This window comes from Ptychodera flava, chromosome 5, assembly GCF_041260155.1.
Source record: "Ptychodera flava strain L36383 chromosome 5, AS_Pfla_20210202, whole genome shotgun sequence".
Classification (NCBI taxonomy): domain Eukaryota; kingdom Metazoa; phylum Hemichordata; class Enteropneusta; family Ptychoderidae; genus Ptychodera; species Ptychodera flava.
The window spans coordinates 1492552-1511252 of record NC_091932.1 but is presented as its reverse complement, the minus strand read 5'-3'; the positions used below and the strand labels follow the sequence as shown (position 1 = coordinate 1511252).

General features: G+C 34.7%; 1 protein-coding gene across 4 annotated transcripts in view; it reads left to right on the top strand.

Annotated features, from left to right (window-relative positions):
* The window catches only part of LOC139132409 (D-aspartate oxidase-like), an 86953-nt gene that overhangs the window by 64892 nt on the left and 3360 nt on the right, over nucleotides 1-18701 (top strand). For all 4 annotated transcript variants that reach the window (XM_070698757.1, XM_070698755.1, XM_070698756.1 and 1 more), the window contains 3 exons: nucleotides 1566-1630; nucleotides 12319-12436; nucleotides 14238-14336. In XM_070698757.1, coding sequence (XP_070554858.1) covers nucleotides 1566-1630; nucleotides 12319-12436; nucleotides 14238-14336 — 282 coding nt within the window. The remainder of the gene's footprint in view (nucleotides 1-1565; nucleotides 1631-12318; nucleotides 12437-14237; nucleotides 14337-18701) is intronic.

The following is an 18701-nucleotide window of genomic DNA, read 5'->3' as shown; positions in this document are numbered from 1 at the left end:
ACCGGAGACTGGGCATACACAGCAAACAGTACTGGCATTCACTCCATAATCTACGCGTTAGTCACCAAAGTATATTGCTTCAATCTCATGATCACCTCAATACTTTCGTGACAGTCTCCTGAAGTTTTTATTCTTTCGTTTTACTCCATTTTGATTGTTCTATGCCCACAGTCCATCATCACATATGTGGAGGTACAAATGAGACAAAAACAATTCTGCTATTTAGGCAATAGGTCACAGTGCTTAGCTTTGGCTAATGGCTACATGATTGTAGCAACTTGTAGGCATTTGAAATGCCAATTCAAACCAGATATGAACTGAAAATGCTCACGTGTTTAATTATGTATTGCTGTCTTGTGTGCATTTGAACTTTTGCCACATGTTTGCAACTTCATTGAAAGTGTTCATGATCAACATCATGAACAATGTTCCCCACATCATCATCAGATATGCAAATTATAAATTACCTGACATGGAAATGCGAAGTGACTTTCAATATTGTTTTACCTGGTATCACCAATATACATAGCATGTTTCACCAACTTTCATCAAATAAATACTAGTATATATCCCTAATTAGGAAAGTTCATTAAATATGCAAATTAGGAATTGGCTGAAAAAAAAGTGCTAAATATCTTTGAATAATGTAATCATAGTGTCTTCAATGTACATAGCAAGCTTTGTCAATTTTGGTCGAGTCAATTCAGATAAATATCCCTAACTAGGAAACTTCATTAAATATGCAAATTAGGAATTATATTTAATGTCATCCCTTAATACCTTTCACAGCTGATATATGTTGATGTGATCAACATTTGTAGCAAATCTCATCAAATTGAATTGTGTGCAGTCATTCTCAATGTATATCTGTTTTTCTAAAATTGTTAATTATGCAAATGAGCATAAAAGTATGCAAGCCATACGCACCAAAAACTAATCAGTTCTCGCCATTTGCTACGTGAATCTATGTACCAGATTGATTCTGATCTTATGAGCCGTTTTTAAGATATCGGACCAACCAACAAAAAGATAGATAAACACACAGACAGACAGACAGACAGACATCACTGCTATATAAGCTCACATGTGTGAACATGTAAGCCTAAAATGTGCTCTTTTGCAACAAACAATGGTATGAAAAAGGAAAGGATTGCTTCTCAAGTTCTGCATGCAAAGCTAACAATCAAAATGTAACCTCAGCTAAGGGCATCAATAGTAGGGGAACCCTTAACACTGCGTTCTCGATCTGGAGCCATTAATTATATGCATGATGTTTCACAGCGGTGAACAGCCAAATAAATGGTCATGATCATTTATTCTTTATTTTCATAAAAAATGGCCAACTTTGTCCCATTTAATATTGTACATACACTTACTCAGGCTTTACACATCTAATTAAATATGAGCAAAGTGTCACTGACACTATTTTTATTTAATTGTTTGGCATGATCAGCTGAAAGCTGCAATGTTAGATATTTACCATAAACAAGTTATTTTAAAATGTGACCAAAAAATGACTTTTTATGTCTGCAGACAAATTGACAGAATATTTGTTCTTTCATTAGGTTGAAGCGCCATGGATAAAACATTTTGTTGCTTATGACGATTTTGTAATCTACATATTTCCTGGGTAAGTCAGAATAATGAAAAGAGTTTTTTAGCTCCGCTGTCAGCGATGCGGAGCTTAACAAATAGGTTGATTTTCCGTCGTCGTTGTCCGTTGTCCTCCGTCAACAATTGCCTTCTTCTCTGAAAATCGCAAGTCAGATCGCTTTGAAATTTTATATGCAGTTCACTTGGGGTAACCTCACTTAAGTTAGTTAAAAAGTCCCGGTGAAATTTGCATATTTTTATTTTTGAGGCATTTTTTATTGTTTTTGGTAAAAATTTCTTTTCTGAAACCACTTGTCCGATTGCTTTGAAATTTGATATGCAGTTTACTTAGGGTGACCTCAGTTAGATTTGTTCAAATCGTGGTGAAATTTGCATATTTGTATTTTTAAGGCAATTTTTGTCGTTTTTGGTAAAAAAATCTTTAAAAATCTTCTTCTTCAAAACTACCAGTCAGATAACTTTGATATTTGGTACATAGGTCCCTAGGGATAATCTATTTCAGATTTGTTCAAATTTTGGAGAAATATGCAAATTTGCATTTTTAAGGCAATTTTTGCCATTTTTGGTCAAAAAATGTGTTACTCAAAAAGTACTGGTCTGATAGCTTTGAAATTTGGTATACAGGTTTCTATAGATGAACTAAGTAATATTTATCGATTTTCTGATGAAATCTGTAATTTTGTATTTTTCGGGCAATTTTTGCCATTTTTGGTCAAAAAATGTGTATTTCCAAAACTACTCATCTGATAGCTTTGAAATTTGGTATACAGGTTCCTACAGATGATCTAAATGATATTTATTGAAATTGTGATGAAATCTGCAATTTTGTATTTTTGAGGCAATTTTTTCCATTTTTGGTCAAAAAATGTATTTCTCAAAAAGTGCTGGTCTGATAGCTTTGCAATTTGGTATACAGGTTTCTACAGATGAACTTAGTAAAATATATTGAATTTCTGATGAAATCTGTAATTTTGTATTTTTGGGGCCATTTTTGGTCAAAAAGCGTGTATTTCCAAAACTGCTCATCTGATAGCTTTGAAATTTGGTACACAGGTTCCTACAGATGATCTAAATGATATTTATTAAAATTATGATGAAATTTACAATTTTGTATTTTTTGGGCAATTTTTTCCATTTTTGGTCAAAAAAATTTTTCTCAAAAAGTACTGGTCTGATAGCTTTGAAATTTGATATGCAGGTTCCTACAGATGAACTAAATGTGATATATTGAAATTATGGTGAAATCTGCAATTTTGTATTTTTTGGGCAATTTTTGCCATTTTTTGTCAAAAATTTGTTTCTCAAAAAATGCAAGTCGATAACTTTGATATTTGGTATACAGGTTCAAAGGGATTATTTTAATATATGATATATTGAAATTATGGTGAAATCTGCAATTTTTATTTTGGGGGCCAATTTTTGCCACTTTTGGTCAGAGAATTTCATTCTCAAAACACTACTCGTCAGATAGCTTTGGTTGACATGTTCTCAGGGATGATCCAATGTGATATATTCAAATTATGATGAAATCTTCAATTGTGTATTTTTGCAGCTATTTTAGCCACTTTTTTCTGGCAATGGTTCTACTCCGGAATAAAAAGGACGCGATGCGTTCTACAGATCACGTGATCACAGTACAAACAAACACACATGTGCACTAACGCGTATGGAAATACTCGTTTGTCTATGCGCGTTTACACACGTGGGAATGTTTGTAACGTGGTCCATTCGAATTCTGGGTTTGACCTATCGAAATGAGCTATCAAAGATTTTCACCTTCTTCATCAACATGTGTCAAAAATAGTTATCCTCTACATATACACAGCGGAGCTATATCTGCCGGTTGCTTGTTTGTGAAATGAATTGTTGACATACAATATTTTGTCAAAACTGTTTGTTTTTTTGTATTTGACAAATTTTACTCAACTTTTCCTAAATTACATTGGCATCACGGGCTACCAGTATGTCACATGTCACACATGCAGTTTTCTTAAATGCTGTGACAGTCCAATTTTTAGCTTTGTTGTAAACAACACAAAGCTTATCTAACAGATGGATGTGTGGCATCGTATGTCGTCCGTCATTTGGTGACAATCAACTTTTAACATTCCAAGCTTCTTCTTCATAATGGCCTGTCTGATTCTTTTAATATTTTGAGTACAGGACACCAGGTTTGTTAGCTACTATAGACTATACTCTATAGAAGCTATTGGGATGGGTATCCGTCGGGCGTCAGTCTGTATGTATTTATGTATGTCCGTTTGTGAGGTGTCCATCCACTCAAATATCTTGAGAACCGCAGTACTTACTGATTTGATATTTGAGTAGATTAAAAATATGATTATGAGAAACTGATTTTTTGCTCACGTGTTGACACACGTGAGCATATGTCGCAGCGATGTCTGTCTGTCTGTGTGTCTGTCTGTCTGTCTGTCTGTCTGTGTGTCTGTCTGTCTGTGTGCTCATCTCAAAAACGGCTCATCAGATCAGAATTAAATCTGGTATATAGATTAAGTTTGCAAATGGCAAGAACTGATTAGTTTTTGGTGGGTGTGGCTTGCTTACTTTTTGCTCATTTGCATAATTAATGATTTTAGAAAAAACGGATATATATTGACAACGATTGCACACAATTTGATGAGATTTGCTACAAATGTTGATCACACCAAGATATATCAGCTGTGAAAGATATTAAGGGGTGACATAAAAGATAATAGATAATTTGCATATTTAATGATCTTTCATAATTAGGGATATATATTTGATTTGACTTCATCAAAATTGACAAAACTTGGTATGTATATTGAAGATACTATGATTTAACATTATTGAAAGTCATTAAGCATTCTTACTTCATCAAACTCTTAATTTGCATATTTAATGAACTTTTGGAATTAGGGATATTTATTTGAATTGACTTGACCAAAATTGATGAAAGTTGCTATGTACATTAAAGATACTATGATATAACATTGTTGAAATTCATTAAGCATTTTTACTTCAGCCAAATACTTATTTGCATATTTAATAAACTTTCCTAATTAGATATATAAATCTGAATGGACTTTGCCAAAATTGATGAAACTTGCTATGTACATTGAAGATACTATGATATAACATTGTTGAAAGTCATTAAGCAGTTTTACTTCAGCCAAACACTTATTTGCATATTTAATAAACTTTTCTAATTAGATACATAAATCAGAATGGACTAAACCAAAATTGATGAAACTTGCAATATACATTGAAGATACTATGATATAACATTGTTGAAAATCATTAAGCAGTTTTACTTCAGCCAAATACTTATTCGCATATTTAATAAACTTTCCTATTAGATATATAAATCTGAATGGACTTTACCAAAGTTGATGAAACTTGCTATGTACATTAGAGATACTATGATATAACATTATTGAAAATCATTAAGCAGTTTTACTTCAGCCAATTCCTTATTTACATTTTTAATGAACTTCACTAATTAGGGATATATATCTGAATTGATTCGACCGAAGTTGATGAATCTTGCAACATATATTGAAGATACTATAAAACAACATTATTAAAAGTCATCGTTTACTTCAGCCAATTCCTAATTTGCATATATAATGAATTTTCCTATTAAATTAGGGATATTTATCTGTATTGACTTGACCAAATTTGACAAAACTTGCTATGTACATTAAAGATACTATGATACAGCATTAAAAGTCATTAAGCATTTTTACTTTAGCCGATTCCGTATTTGCAAATTAAATGAATTTCGTAATTAAGGATATTTATCTGTCTTGACTCGACCAAAGTTGACGAACTGCTTTGTACATTAAAGATACTATGATACGACATTATTGAAAGTCATTTAACATTTTTACTTCAGCCAATTCATAATTTGCATATTTAATGAGAACATTTCAGTCAATTCCTAATTTGCATATTTTAATGAACTTTCCTGATTGGGGATATATACTTGGATTTAAAATTAATCTGTGGTGAATATTATTCATTATGTTGATCATAACACTTTCAATGAAGTTGCAAACATGTGGCAAAGGTTCAAATTTACACATAACTGCAACATATAATTAAACACGTGAGCATTTTCAGTTCATATCTGGTTTTAATTTTTTGATATTGTTGAAAATATGCAAATTAGCACCAAATAACAGCCATTTTCGGTAAAAATCTACTTCTTCATAACCGCTGGTCAGACAGCTTTGTTATTTGGTATACAGGTCCCTAGAGATAACCCATCTTAGATTTGTTCAAATTGTGATGAAATATGCAAATGTGTATTTTTAACGAATTTTTTTTGTCATTTTTTGTCAAAACTTTATTTTATCAAAACCGCTTGTCTGACAGCTTTGATATTTGGTATAAAGGTTCCTACAGATAAACCTAATATGATGTATTGAATATATGATGAAATCTTGTATTTTTGGTGCAATTTTTGCCATATTTGGTCAAAAAATATGTTTCTCTAAAACTACTTGTCTGATGCCTTTGATATTTGGTAGACAGGTTCCTAGGGGTTGTCTTAGTGTGATATATTGAAATTTGATGAAATCTTCAATTTTGGTATTTTTGGGTCAATTTTTGCCATAAGTTACTCATCTGATAACTTTGATATTTGGTATATAGGTTCCTACGCTTTATCTTAGTGTAATATATTGAAATTATGATGAAATCATCAATTTTGTATTTTTGGAGCTAATTTTGCCATTTTTGGTCAGGCCATCCTGAAATAAGCTATCAAAGATATCCACCTTCTTCATCAATACATGTGTCACAAAAAGTTATCTCGACCTAACAAAGCAGAGCTCTGTCAACTGTTGGGTCACTTGCTTTTTCAAAACCGCTGGTCAGACAGCTTTAATATTTGGTTGACAGGTCCCTAGGATGACCTTAGTGAGATAATTTCATACAGTCAGGGAATACTTAATTTTCTATCCATGTCTATAGGAGCTTCAGGGACTTTGGCCCTATGTTTAAAATTGTGATCAAGTATGCAACTTTGAGGCTAATTTTGCTATTTTTGGGCAAAAATCTTCTCCTTAACAGCTAGTAAGATGATTTTTATATTTAATTTACAGTCCTAAGGGATGACCTTATTTAGATTTGTGCAAATTGTGATGAAATATATGCAAATTTGTATTTTTAGGGCAATGTTTGTCATTTTTGGACAAAAGTTATATCACCAAAACTGCTTGTCTGACAGCTTTGATATTTGTTATCCTGGTTAATAGGGATGATCAAAATGTGATACATTCAAATTATGATGAAATCTGCAATAAATTTTGTATTTTTCAGGCAATTTTTGCCATTTTTGGTCAAAAATTTGTTTCGCAAAAAATACTGTTTTGATACCTTTGATATTTGAAATACATGTTCCCACAGATGAATTAATGTGATATTTTGAAATTATGATAAAATCTCCAATTTTTAGCTCACATTTGGTTATACCAATGTGAGTTTATCGTATAAGCTGAAGTCGATGGCGTCTGTATGTATGTGTGTATGTATGTACCGGTATGTATGTATGTATGTACAGTATGTCCGTCAACATCAAAAACATGCAAACCGCTGCAAGTTTCAGCTTGGTATTTGGTGTGTTGATGCATCCTGGGCTATAGATGGGATTTTGTTCAAATGAAGTCTGCATTGCCAAAATTATGCAAATGAGCTTACAAAATGTGAAAATGGTCAAGAATTAATAACTCAAGAACTGCTCTTTTGATTGCTCTGAAAATTTGTGTGTAAGTACCTTAGGTGAACCTTATACAGTTTTACAAATATTGTGAAGATATCATTAATTTTGTATTTTTGCTGAATTTTTTGGTGATTTTTCTCATTTTCAGTAAAAATTCTTTTTCTCTGAAACCGCCAGCCGAACAATGGCTCTCAAATTTGGGTTGGATCTTTGCGAGGGTGTTACTCTTCTAATTTGTTGAAATTATGACAAAATTGGGAAAATACTATTTTGGAGCGATTTTGTCATTTTTGGTCTAAAAATCTTAAAAGTATTTTCTTTTTAAAACCCTGGACAGACAGCTTTTACATGTGGTATGCAGACGTACAGAGATGACAATAGTTAGATATGTGGAAATTGTCCTGAAATATACAAATTTGTATTTTTAAGACAATATTGTCATTTTTGGTCAAGAAACTTGTTCTCAAATTACTTGTTTGATAGCTTTGTAATTTGGTATAAAGTCCCGGGGGATGTTATTAGACAAATTTCTGCTCAAAGTGTTGGGAAACCCCGAAATTTGTATATTTTAGGTAATTTTCTCAGTTTGTGACCTTAAATGACCTACACCAACCCACGATATGTTGTGAGACAGTTTTGAAGGCTGTGAACATAATTTTGTCATATTTGGTATCAATTTGTAGGAAAATTTGATCCAGAAAACAAAGTTGAGGTGAATTTTTTCATTGCGGACCAATTTTTGCAACTTTTCTATGTAAGACATACAAGAACTGATGACAAATTTGGATCCAGGATAATTCCAGATGTCGTAATCACCGCCCACAGTGGGAGGCATTTCACTATCTGTAACTAACTTAAGTGCTGTTTACATTAGAATGATAACACTCATCCAATTAAGTAAAACTCCCCAAGGTTTTAAATACATTTCCTGTCATCTGGCGTTATGTAATACAAGGGATGGAACATTTGATATTCAGGAGGGGGTAGGGTCTAGAAGATTGATGAGGTAGCATTACTTTTTTACCAGATCCCTTGTACATTTTTTTACCCGCTCCCACCTTTTCTTTTTATCAAGCCTTCTCTGTCTATTTTTTGTTGTTGACATTTGCTTATGTATTTAGGATCTGCTTGTCTCATTGCTATAGAAGTTGATATGCATGTTCCTAAAGATGAACTCCAGTACCTAATTTGGAGACTAATTGGAGACCTTATTTGCTTTTGTCATTCTTGTTTTCCTGGTTTAAATATTTCTCAAATGGACCAATTCAAACCAATGTGAGCACACTGTCCTTGACGATATTTTTTATTTTTAGGCAATAAGTGCTCATTATCTGATAGCTTTAATATTCGGTATACAGGTTCCTAAGGGTTATCTTATCATGATAGATTAAAAGTATCATGAAATCTGCAATATTGTGTACTTAGGGCAATTTTTGCCATTTATTTCATTCCAATTTCCTAAAATTTGCCCAGAGCTTAATTGCCCTTATCAGATATATTTCAGATAGCTTTCATTCAATTGGCCTTACATTTAATTAGCGTATGATTTTTGCTTTTGCCAGATTTCCTTAACCTTACACTTAGCCGGCTATTGAACCACTCTTTTTGGGAGTGGAGATTTAGCCGACTGGTTCTGTCTCAGGCCTCTCAGCTAGGCGACTGATGCCGTATGTTGTGGGTTCGAATCCGATTGAAAACTATCCGTATTTTCTATCCTGGGTCGGTAACACTGCTGGTGGACAGAATTGTCCCCGAGGTTATCGTTCGCCCAGTTAAAGCGATGAAATTCGTTTCTTCGCTTCGATAAAGTGTGTATGTGCGATGTATGATAGTGAGCATGCGTGCGTGAGTGCTTCACGAACTCTACAACGTGTTGAGAGGTCTCAGTCAGAAAAATGTAACAACTTAGCCGGCTATTGAACCACTCTTTTTTGGGAGTGGAGATTTAGCCGACTGGTTCTGTCTCAGGCCTCTCAGCTAGGCGACTGATGCCGTATGTTGTGGGTTCGAATCCGATTGAAAACTATCCGTATTAATTAGCCTATTTATGATTTTTAGCTCACATTTGGTTATACCAATGTGAGTTTATCGTATAAGCTGAAGTCGATGGCGTCTGTATGTATGTGTGTATGTATGTATGTATGTATGTATGTACGTACAGTATGTCCGTCAACATCAAAAACACTCAAACCGCTGCACATTTCAGCTTGGTATTTGGTGTGTGGATGCATCCTGGGCTATAGATGGGATTTTGTTCAAATGAAGTCTGCATTGCCAAAATTATGCAAATGAGCTTACAAAATGTGAAAATGGTCAAGAATTAATATCTCGAGAACAGCTGTTTTGATTGCTTTGAAAATTTGTGTGCAAGTACCTTAGGTGAACCTTATACAGTTTTATAAATATTGTGAAGATATCCTTAATTTTGTATTTTTGCTCAATTTTTTGGTGATTTTTCTCATTTTCAGTAAAAATTATTCTTCTCTGAAACCGCCGGCCCAATCGCTCTCAAATTTGGGTTGGATCTTTGCAAGGGTGTTACTCTTCTATTTGTTGAAATTATGACAAAATTTTGAAAATTACTATTTTGGAGCAATTTTGTCATTTTTGGTCAAAAAATCTTAAACAGTATTTTCTTTTTAAAACCCCTGGAGAGACAACATTTCCTGTCATCTGGCGTTATGTAATACCGAGGGTTGGAACATTTGATATTCAGGAGGGGGTAGGGTCTAGAAGATTGATGAGGTAGCATTACTTTTTTACCAGATTCCTTGTACATTTTTTTACCCATCTTTTCTTTTTATCAAACCTTTTCTGTCTATTTTTTGTTGTTGACATTTGCTTATGTATTTAGGATCGGCTTGTCCCATTGCTATAGAAGTTGATATGCATGTTCCTAAAGATGACCTCCAATACCTAAGTTGGAGACCTTATTTGCTTTTGTCATTCTTGTTTTTCCTGGTTTAAATATTTCTCGAATGGATCAATTCAAACCGAATGTGAGCACACTGTCCTTGACGGTATTTTTACTTCATTAAATTTCCTCACATTTGGCTAACATTTTGTTACCTTCATTATGATTTATACATCATTCATATTTACTTAAATTAGCCTAAGGTTTAGTTAGCTACGTAATGAGTTTTATTTCATTTGCATTTTCTTGATTTAGCCTAATAATGATTAGCCTATTGCGTCAACAGCATTTTATAGAAGTAGTTCAAAAAGTATCAAAATCGAACTAAAATTAGTTCCTTTCATGTATATGTTCTTGCTACACTATACAATGCCTAGCGCCTGTTGCCACACTATTTACAGGTGCCGATAACGGGTCAACTGCATCGAAGTGTGAGACTTATGATATTTGATATGCCATTCCAGCCAGCTCAGTGCAGTGCGCGATGGGTCGCCCCTCCTATGTACAATTGGCGATGCCCAGCTCACCAAAGATGGGGAATCACGCAATTGCGCAGCCTAGATGAAAAATACATGCTGGGATGATCACCTCAAAGGCGGCGCAAATGAAAAAAGTTTTTTATTTTCATGTCGGAGCTGAAATTTACGTTCAGTCGGGAGATGAGAAACACAAAAATTAAAAATGTCGCCCTAATAACCTTGGTCACAGTAATACTATTTCCAAGTCCTCTGTGCCCCACTCCCCATAATTTAGTGCACCCTCTCTTGCTATGTAAATGAGGGAAAATGAGCAAAAATAAGTCAAAATATTACTTCAAAATTTAACTTCTTATTAACTATGCAACTGACATCCCTCAAAACCTAATCAGATCTAGTTTCCATCCTAAGTATTCTGGGTACCTAAATAGTACATGACATTTGATGAAGAAGTTTGAGAGATATTCAAGTTGTTGACACAAAATCCATAACACACACACAAACACATATACACAGACTGACTGACATATTACAGAAACACATACAGACTAACACATGCCAACCTATGACATAGGTCCACTTAGATGGGCTATGCTCAACATGTGGACCAAACATGAGCTACCATTTGACAAGTCTTGTTGTTATTGTACGTTGTATTTAATAAAAAGTGACCGCAAGAGCACATGTCAGGTTTGGAAGTTTGCAAGGACAGTTAAAAAACTCTGAGTTAAAATGTATTGCAAGCACTTTTGTGAAATGCAGTTTTGTTAGTATTTATGATTATGTATTGAATAAAAGTGAACTGCAGGAACATCAGCTACTTGTCATGCAAAAAATTTCTTGTAGTATGACGATAAAAATTGCTGCAATAGTAGTACAACTCTGAAACCATTTTCAATATAAAAGCTGTTACATTGACAGATATATAATAAGCAGCCATGTATTTTCCTTTGTGCCCAGTAAAGTCAAGTCATTTTTACTCAATGCCTGTACTTGTAAAACTGAGCTTCCTACATTGCCAGGTCAGCAATTCGGAAAAAAGTTACAATACTTACAAGACATATTCTAGATATGTCCACCCCTATCCTTGTTTGTCACAAACCAACACTCAGACTTCATACAACCACAATACAACAATAGGTTGCATACCCATCTATTTCTCAAATTTTACTAACATATTCCATTTATAAATCAGACATCCGCTACACATTCACATCAATACAACTTTTTCTCCACTTTTTTCTGGACACCTGTTTACCAATATCAGTTCACTATTTGCGTCAATGGTTTCGAAATATATTGACCAAGAGGGGATGTAATTAGCAACTACTTGTTTCATTCATATATTCCCCTTCAAATGTATATGTATCATTGAAATTATTTAATCTTTTGATGAGAGATCCTTAGAGACATATGCAGCATTCTAAAGGAATGTACAATTCAGTCAAGTAGTCAGTGTGTTGTTTAAAAGAATATTGATAAAAATAAGCAAGGGATATCTCACAGTTAGACTGTATGTTGTTTTGTACAGCATCTTCCTTCAATGCTATAGCTATAAATGAAGTACTTTGAAATAAAATAATACATGCATTGATTTTTTCCTGCAGTGACAGAACAATTGCACTTGGTGGAACACACCAGTACAAAGACTGGAGAGAAACAAATGATGAAGAAGATTGTGAGGTCATCTTTAAAGAATGTTGCAAACTTGTGCCTAGTTTAAAGGTAAAAATGTTGTAAATGTTTTCAGCAGTTGTACACCACCACTTAAACACAGTATTAGAGGCTCATATGTTTATCTCAGGCATCCATCCATACATCTCTGTCATGTGTGCATGCTTTGGGGATCACTTACTAGAATACCCAAAGACACCTAAAATACCTTTCAATTTTTAACTCCTGTTTTAGCTCAGCTGTCAGCAATGCAGAGCTAATCAAATAGGCTGATTTTCTGTTGTTGTCGTCCGTCGTCTATCAACAATTGCCTTCTCCTCTGAAATCGCAGGATGACCTAGTTGGGTTTTCCATACCGTGGTGAAATTTGCATATTTGTATTTTTTGGGCATTTTCAGCTCCCATTTGTCATTCATATAACAACTGGGAAGTTATATGGTGGAAAAAAATCTGTATGTAATATGTCTGTCTATCTGTCTGGATGGATGGATGGACAGATGAACATCCATATCAACAACTCCCAAACCACTCCATGTGTTAAGCTTCTCTTTTGTTTGCATTGTGTGATAGTGAGTATACGAGCATGAGTGCTTCACGAACTCTATGGCGTGTGGAGGGGTCGCAGTCAGAAAAAATATAACAACTTAGTTCGATTCTTGAACCAATCTTTTTGAGATTGGGGATTTGGCTGAGCGGTTTTTTCTGTGGCTTCTCTGCTAGGTGATTTTGTAAACATGGTGACCCCCTATCACTAAAGTCAAACACAGGGTGACCCCCCATGAATCCACCGACACCCCTCCCCTCCCCAGGCCAAAGAAACTAATACCAGTCCCTAAACACTAAATGACGACATTAACCATTTATATTGTAAGCATATTATAATGAGGTTATAAATGGTGTATTTGGGTATTTGGTTGTGGATATAAGACCTCTGGGGTGAAAATTAGCATATTTGGGTGAAATAATCACCTTGCCTTGCTCGTTGATTATTTCCTGCCAAATATGCTAATTTTCACCCCAGAGGTCTTATATCTACAACCAAACACCCTCGCCCACCGTGTATAACCTCAAATTATCACATTTAATAAACTCTTACATTCAGGCTATATATCTGGAAGGACAACCCAATTTAAAGGAACTTGCTATATTTGTTGATGATACACAGATAAACCAGTATTAAAGACCTTGTGATGTAGCCTTTTCAGACAAACACACTTACGAATTGACAGTAAAAATTAATTATGATAATATTTATTTCGTACTTTGGTACGAAATAAATATTAAATATCACCACTATGGTGGAGTAATAAGTAAAGAATACGTATACTTTTTCACAAGAACACAGAGGATAAATAAATCTACAAATTTACAAAATCTTGATACACTTGTACTTGTTAACCTAATCATTAAGTATAAATCTTTGTCTTTGTTTGTTTACGAAATAAACAAAGTTTGGAAAATGAATAACCCGTCTAATTTCCAGTTTCGTAAGTTGAAGGAATTTCTTTTATGTAAGGTCTGTATAAAAAATAAACAGGAAGGTATTTCTGCCGCAGATTGCCATAAAAAGGGCAGAATGAACAAAAATGATGATTAGTAAAAATAAATAACCAGCAAATCATTTGCAAATGTGATTTGTAGAATCTTAATGGGTAATTTTAAATAAAAATGTAATGAACAGTAGGGATTTGTCAGGCACTATTGGAAAACGCTATACAGACAGAATTACAAACTCCCAATTAGAATGGTCTTTGTTTTTGATGTTGAACAGAAATAGACAAGTGGGAATACTTTGCTGCTCTTAAAAATGATAAATTATTTAATAACAATGTTCCCTTTGTATTTTACACAGAAAAGTAAAGTACTGTATAAGTGGGCTGGACTGAGGCCAGGACGACTCTCTGTACGACTCGAAAAAGAAAATGTCAAATTTGGCAATAGAAGATTAAAGGTTAGTCCATTATCTTTGATTCTAACTTCAGAAGTACTCTTGAAATGTTACATTGAAAAATGTTACACTAATAGGTATGTGTTCAATTGTCCCAGCTATTCAGATTGCACTATTACTATTGAAATCAATACTTTGTGATCGGCTTGTTGTTGAGTAACTTTTAATTTTGAAATAACGTTGGAGGCTTTTGTTTGACATCTTAATGCAAACACCTCCATTGGTTTGAGAATATCAATACAATTATAGTTGAAACATTCTCTCTTGTTGTCTCATCAATACTAATATCAATCTGTCCAAAAATATATGGTGCTAAAGTATAACTTGCCTTGCATCCCCTTCACTCAATTGATCATAAAAATTGCACCTCTGGTTTCACTTGAATAATTTTAATTTTCAGTCTATGCTCTGTGACAGTGTTTGTTAGGGGCCGTCGATAATTAAAGCTGACGCACAAGAAACGTAATTCCTTCGTTTTACTTGACACCTCCTCCCTCCCCCCTCAAAACGAAAGTTCTCATGCGAAATCAATTTCGTATTATGATGCCGTTTCTGACAAACCCACACGCACCTCTCCGATCCACACGCCCATGAAAAAATACCAGAAGGACACATTAATTAATGAACCTCCTCTTTACGCGTTTCACTTTTTAAGACAGAACATTTTAATGTATTTCGCACGTAGGAAAATGTTTCACGTACATGTTTCACGTTGAAAAAGCATACGTTTTTTTCACATTCATGTCTTTTCATTGTGTTCTCGATGAACGCGAAGGTAGTTTTGCGTTCTGAATGCAAAGTCGCACTTCGAAAACAATAGAAAATCCTTATGCGATTTTGACGCACACAAAACGAAATGGGCTTTTACCCCCTCCCCCCTAACGAAAGAATTACATTTGTTGCGCGTCAGTTTTTATTATCGACGGCCCCTTAGTGTCTTGTTAACTCATGCATTTAGAATGTCCAAACATAGATGAAGAAAAGCCATTCATAGTCCGAAATGTGTAAAAATTGCCAACATGCAAGGGGTTATGAAATTCCCGGTTAAAAAACAAAAAAAATATAGCTTCAAGCAGCAATGATGAGGCCCAAGCAATCACCCGAAAGTGTATCAAAGAAGTCAAACTTCATCATAGAAGTCAAAGCTGTTCCTAGTCATGGGACATTTTGGCAGAAAACTTTGCTTCCATGATCATGCCTGTCCATCAAAAAACATTTCTCTAGCTCTGGAAGTCTGATTTAACTTCACAGGGATAACTAATGGAGAAAATTATTCTGACAAAATATCAGCAGACCATGATGATCTTTGACCTTGATTTCATAAATATAATCATAGCTCATTAGCAATCTGCTTATCTCTTTATGCCCCTGCGCAATGAGTTGTCTCGAATTCCAGTCATTGCTGCTTTATAGCTATATTTAATCATTTTGTTTCTTTCCCTGAATAACATAAGCCAATGTGCAAGCTATATCTGGGTTGAAAGAGATATTTGTTTTCACTGATTTTCATGTTAACCTCAGTTTTTAGCTCATGTTTTTACACATGTGAGCTTATGTCGCAGTGAAGTCTGTCTGTCTGTGTCTGTGTCTGTCTGTGTGTCTATCTGTCTGTTGGTCAGATATCTCAAAACCTTCTTATCAGCTCAGAATCCTATTTGTTATACTGATTCGGTTAGCAAATGGGAAGAACTGATTAGTTTTTTTGTGGGTGTGGCTTGCATATTTTGCTCATTGGCAAAATTAATGATTTTAGAAAAAAAAAACGGATATACATTGAGAACAACTGCACTCAATTTGATGAGATTTGCTAAAAATGTTGATCACCTCAAGATATATCAGCTGTGAAAGATATTAAAGCCCGGCTCAAAATGGACCAGGATCAGGATAAGCACCAAGTTTGGGTGGGGGTTTTGGGACATGGCTCTGCATAATGAGTCTGTTGGTAACGCATGCGATCGTTCCCATTATCTGCGTAATCTGTTTGCCCTCAAATCACGCTCAAGCTCGGATTACTAATGTACTATAGATTCATACAGCCTTCATTTCCAGGTTTGTTTCAGTTATGCCATGGCAATACTCAAAAGAAAAAAGAAAGAAAGAAAAACTATCAACTTCATCAAATAGGAGTTTGCTTGAGTGAATTTACTGAAGTTTTCAGGCCATGTCAACATTCATTATGTGACTGATTCTGTATGACCACCATGTACATACGGAATATTGGCGCCGTACATTGTCCAAGTAATTATCAAAAAAGTAATAAACTTAGAGAAAAATTACAAATAACCCGAAATTGGCAATTTCGTATGGTGAATTACTGATGAAAGTTGACTAACTGTATTCATCTGAAATTGGAAGGAAGAACATGTCAGGAAAATGGTAGGAAATAAGTAAATGGCGATGTCATGACCGAGAAGTTCACAGCATCACGTAAGGGTCAAGACTTCCTTGAATCTCGTGTATCACGATATCTGTAATAGTGATCGCGAATGGCTGCTGGCTACATGTTTCTAGCTCCAAGGTGACATCGACAACTCATCATGGGTTATGTTTATTTTCAGAGCAATTGCAAGTTTTGCTCAAAACGTTTGTTAAACTTCGACTAGAATCAATGACAGACGTGGTTCATCTGCGCTATTGAAGGAATGAAAGTCCAGCCTTTGTCGAACTATTATAGGGCAGAATCAATGAGCTGTCCTCCGACACCCGTATCCTAAATCGTTTACAAGATTGGGTGATAGCGCTTACTTGCTCACCTTGACAGACAGATACAATGTTTCAACTATTCAAATGTCTTACAATCCTTGTTAAATCATCATCACAGAAGTCCAAGTGTAACTGTGACAATCGGTATGTCAAAACCTTACCAGCCCTTCGAGCATGACATGTCATTTCCACATGTAAAAACATGTGTACATACAGCCGTTTCGGAGCCAGCATATAAAACCAAAACAACTGTTCAGTACTGTCACATGTGGCCATGGATTTGGAAGGAGGACGTTATTAAAAATGTGGATCTCTTTGACTGACTATAATTAAATTGATCATGGAGGCTACCATGTTTTGATGGTTGATTTTGATGTCATTCTCAGTGCAAACTACGGATTATGGCCACATTTTGTTTTAAAAAGTTTATGCGCTTTTCTCAAGAATACATCGTACTACCAGTACTGACTAGTCAGTCCTCTTGCTATAAAGTCACGTCTGAAAATGGTTCACTTTCGTGATGTCATTGCACCATAGACACTAGCAAAAAGAGTCGATGACAGCACAAAGTTTTCATCCTTTGCCCGCTGATATAACTCTAAGCGTACATATGGTTTGTTTACATTGTAATTGTTCTCGTATGCGCAGCAAATGTTTGACCAGTTTACACCTCTGCATGTCACTGAATGATTGACAATTGTTTGAATCATGGGGTGACTTTCTCTTAAGGGCCATTCCCTTTGTTCAGAAAGCGATTTTTCCCCAAATCGTCGTAGTTGTAAAAAAACTTTGTGAAACTTTGTGGATACCATTATGGCCTAGGTGTTTATGAAATTCTTTGTTCATGGTATGCCAATAATTTTTGTTTTAGAATCGTTTAGGCCGATTTTCACGGAGTGGCCATACCTAGCTGTTGCAAGCGCCATTATGAATTTTCAATGAGTTGGGGGCATTTTATACCCGCACATCGGTTTAAGGGGTGACATGAAAGATAATGGATAATTTGCATATTTAATGAACTGTCCTAATTAGGGATATTTATCTGAATTGACTTGACCAAAGTTGATGAAACTTGCTATGTACATTGAAGTTACTATGATATAACATTATTGAAAGTTATTGAGCATTTTTACTTTAGGCAATTACCAATTTGCATATTTAATGAACTTTCCTAATTAGGGTTATATTTCTTGATTGCCTTGACCAAACTTGACGAAACTTGCCATGTACATAGGAGATACTATATACAACCATAGGAAAATAATCGCAATCATACCAATCCATAATCCAATAACACTAGGTCAGAATTTGTAAGACAATAGTTGTAAACATAGACACAAAACAGCACAGAACAGACAGTAAATAGACGGTACACAAACAAAGTCAAATTCATGAAAGAAAGATATATGGACCTCTGGCCAAAAGACCAAGAAGTGATGTCAGGTGTTTCGAAAATAGTAAGCGCATCCTGCCCCACATGTGGCACCTGCCATATATCAATCTGGAAGTCAGATAGGTAGTGGTCACTAACTAAGGCCCCATGTCACCGATGCCATCAGTGATCATTTGTCGAAGAGAGATATTGTATTTATCTACCAGCTTGCGATACCTGCCAAAAAAGTTGTTTTGATTTATACTGCAACTAATTCCTAATTTTCATATTCA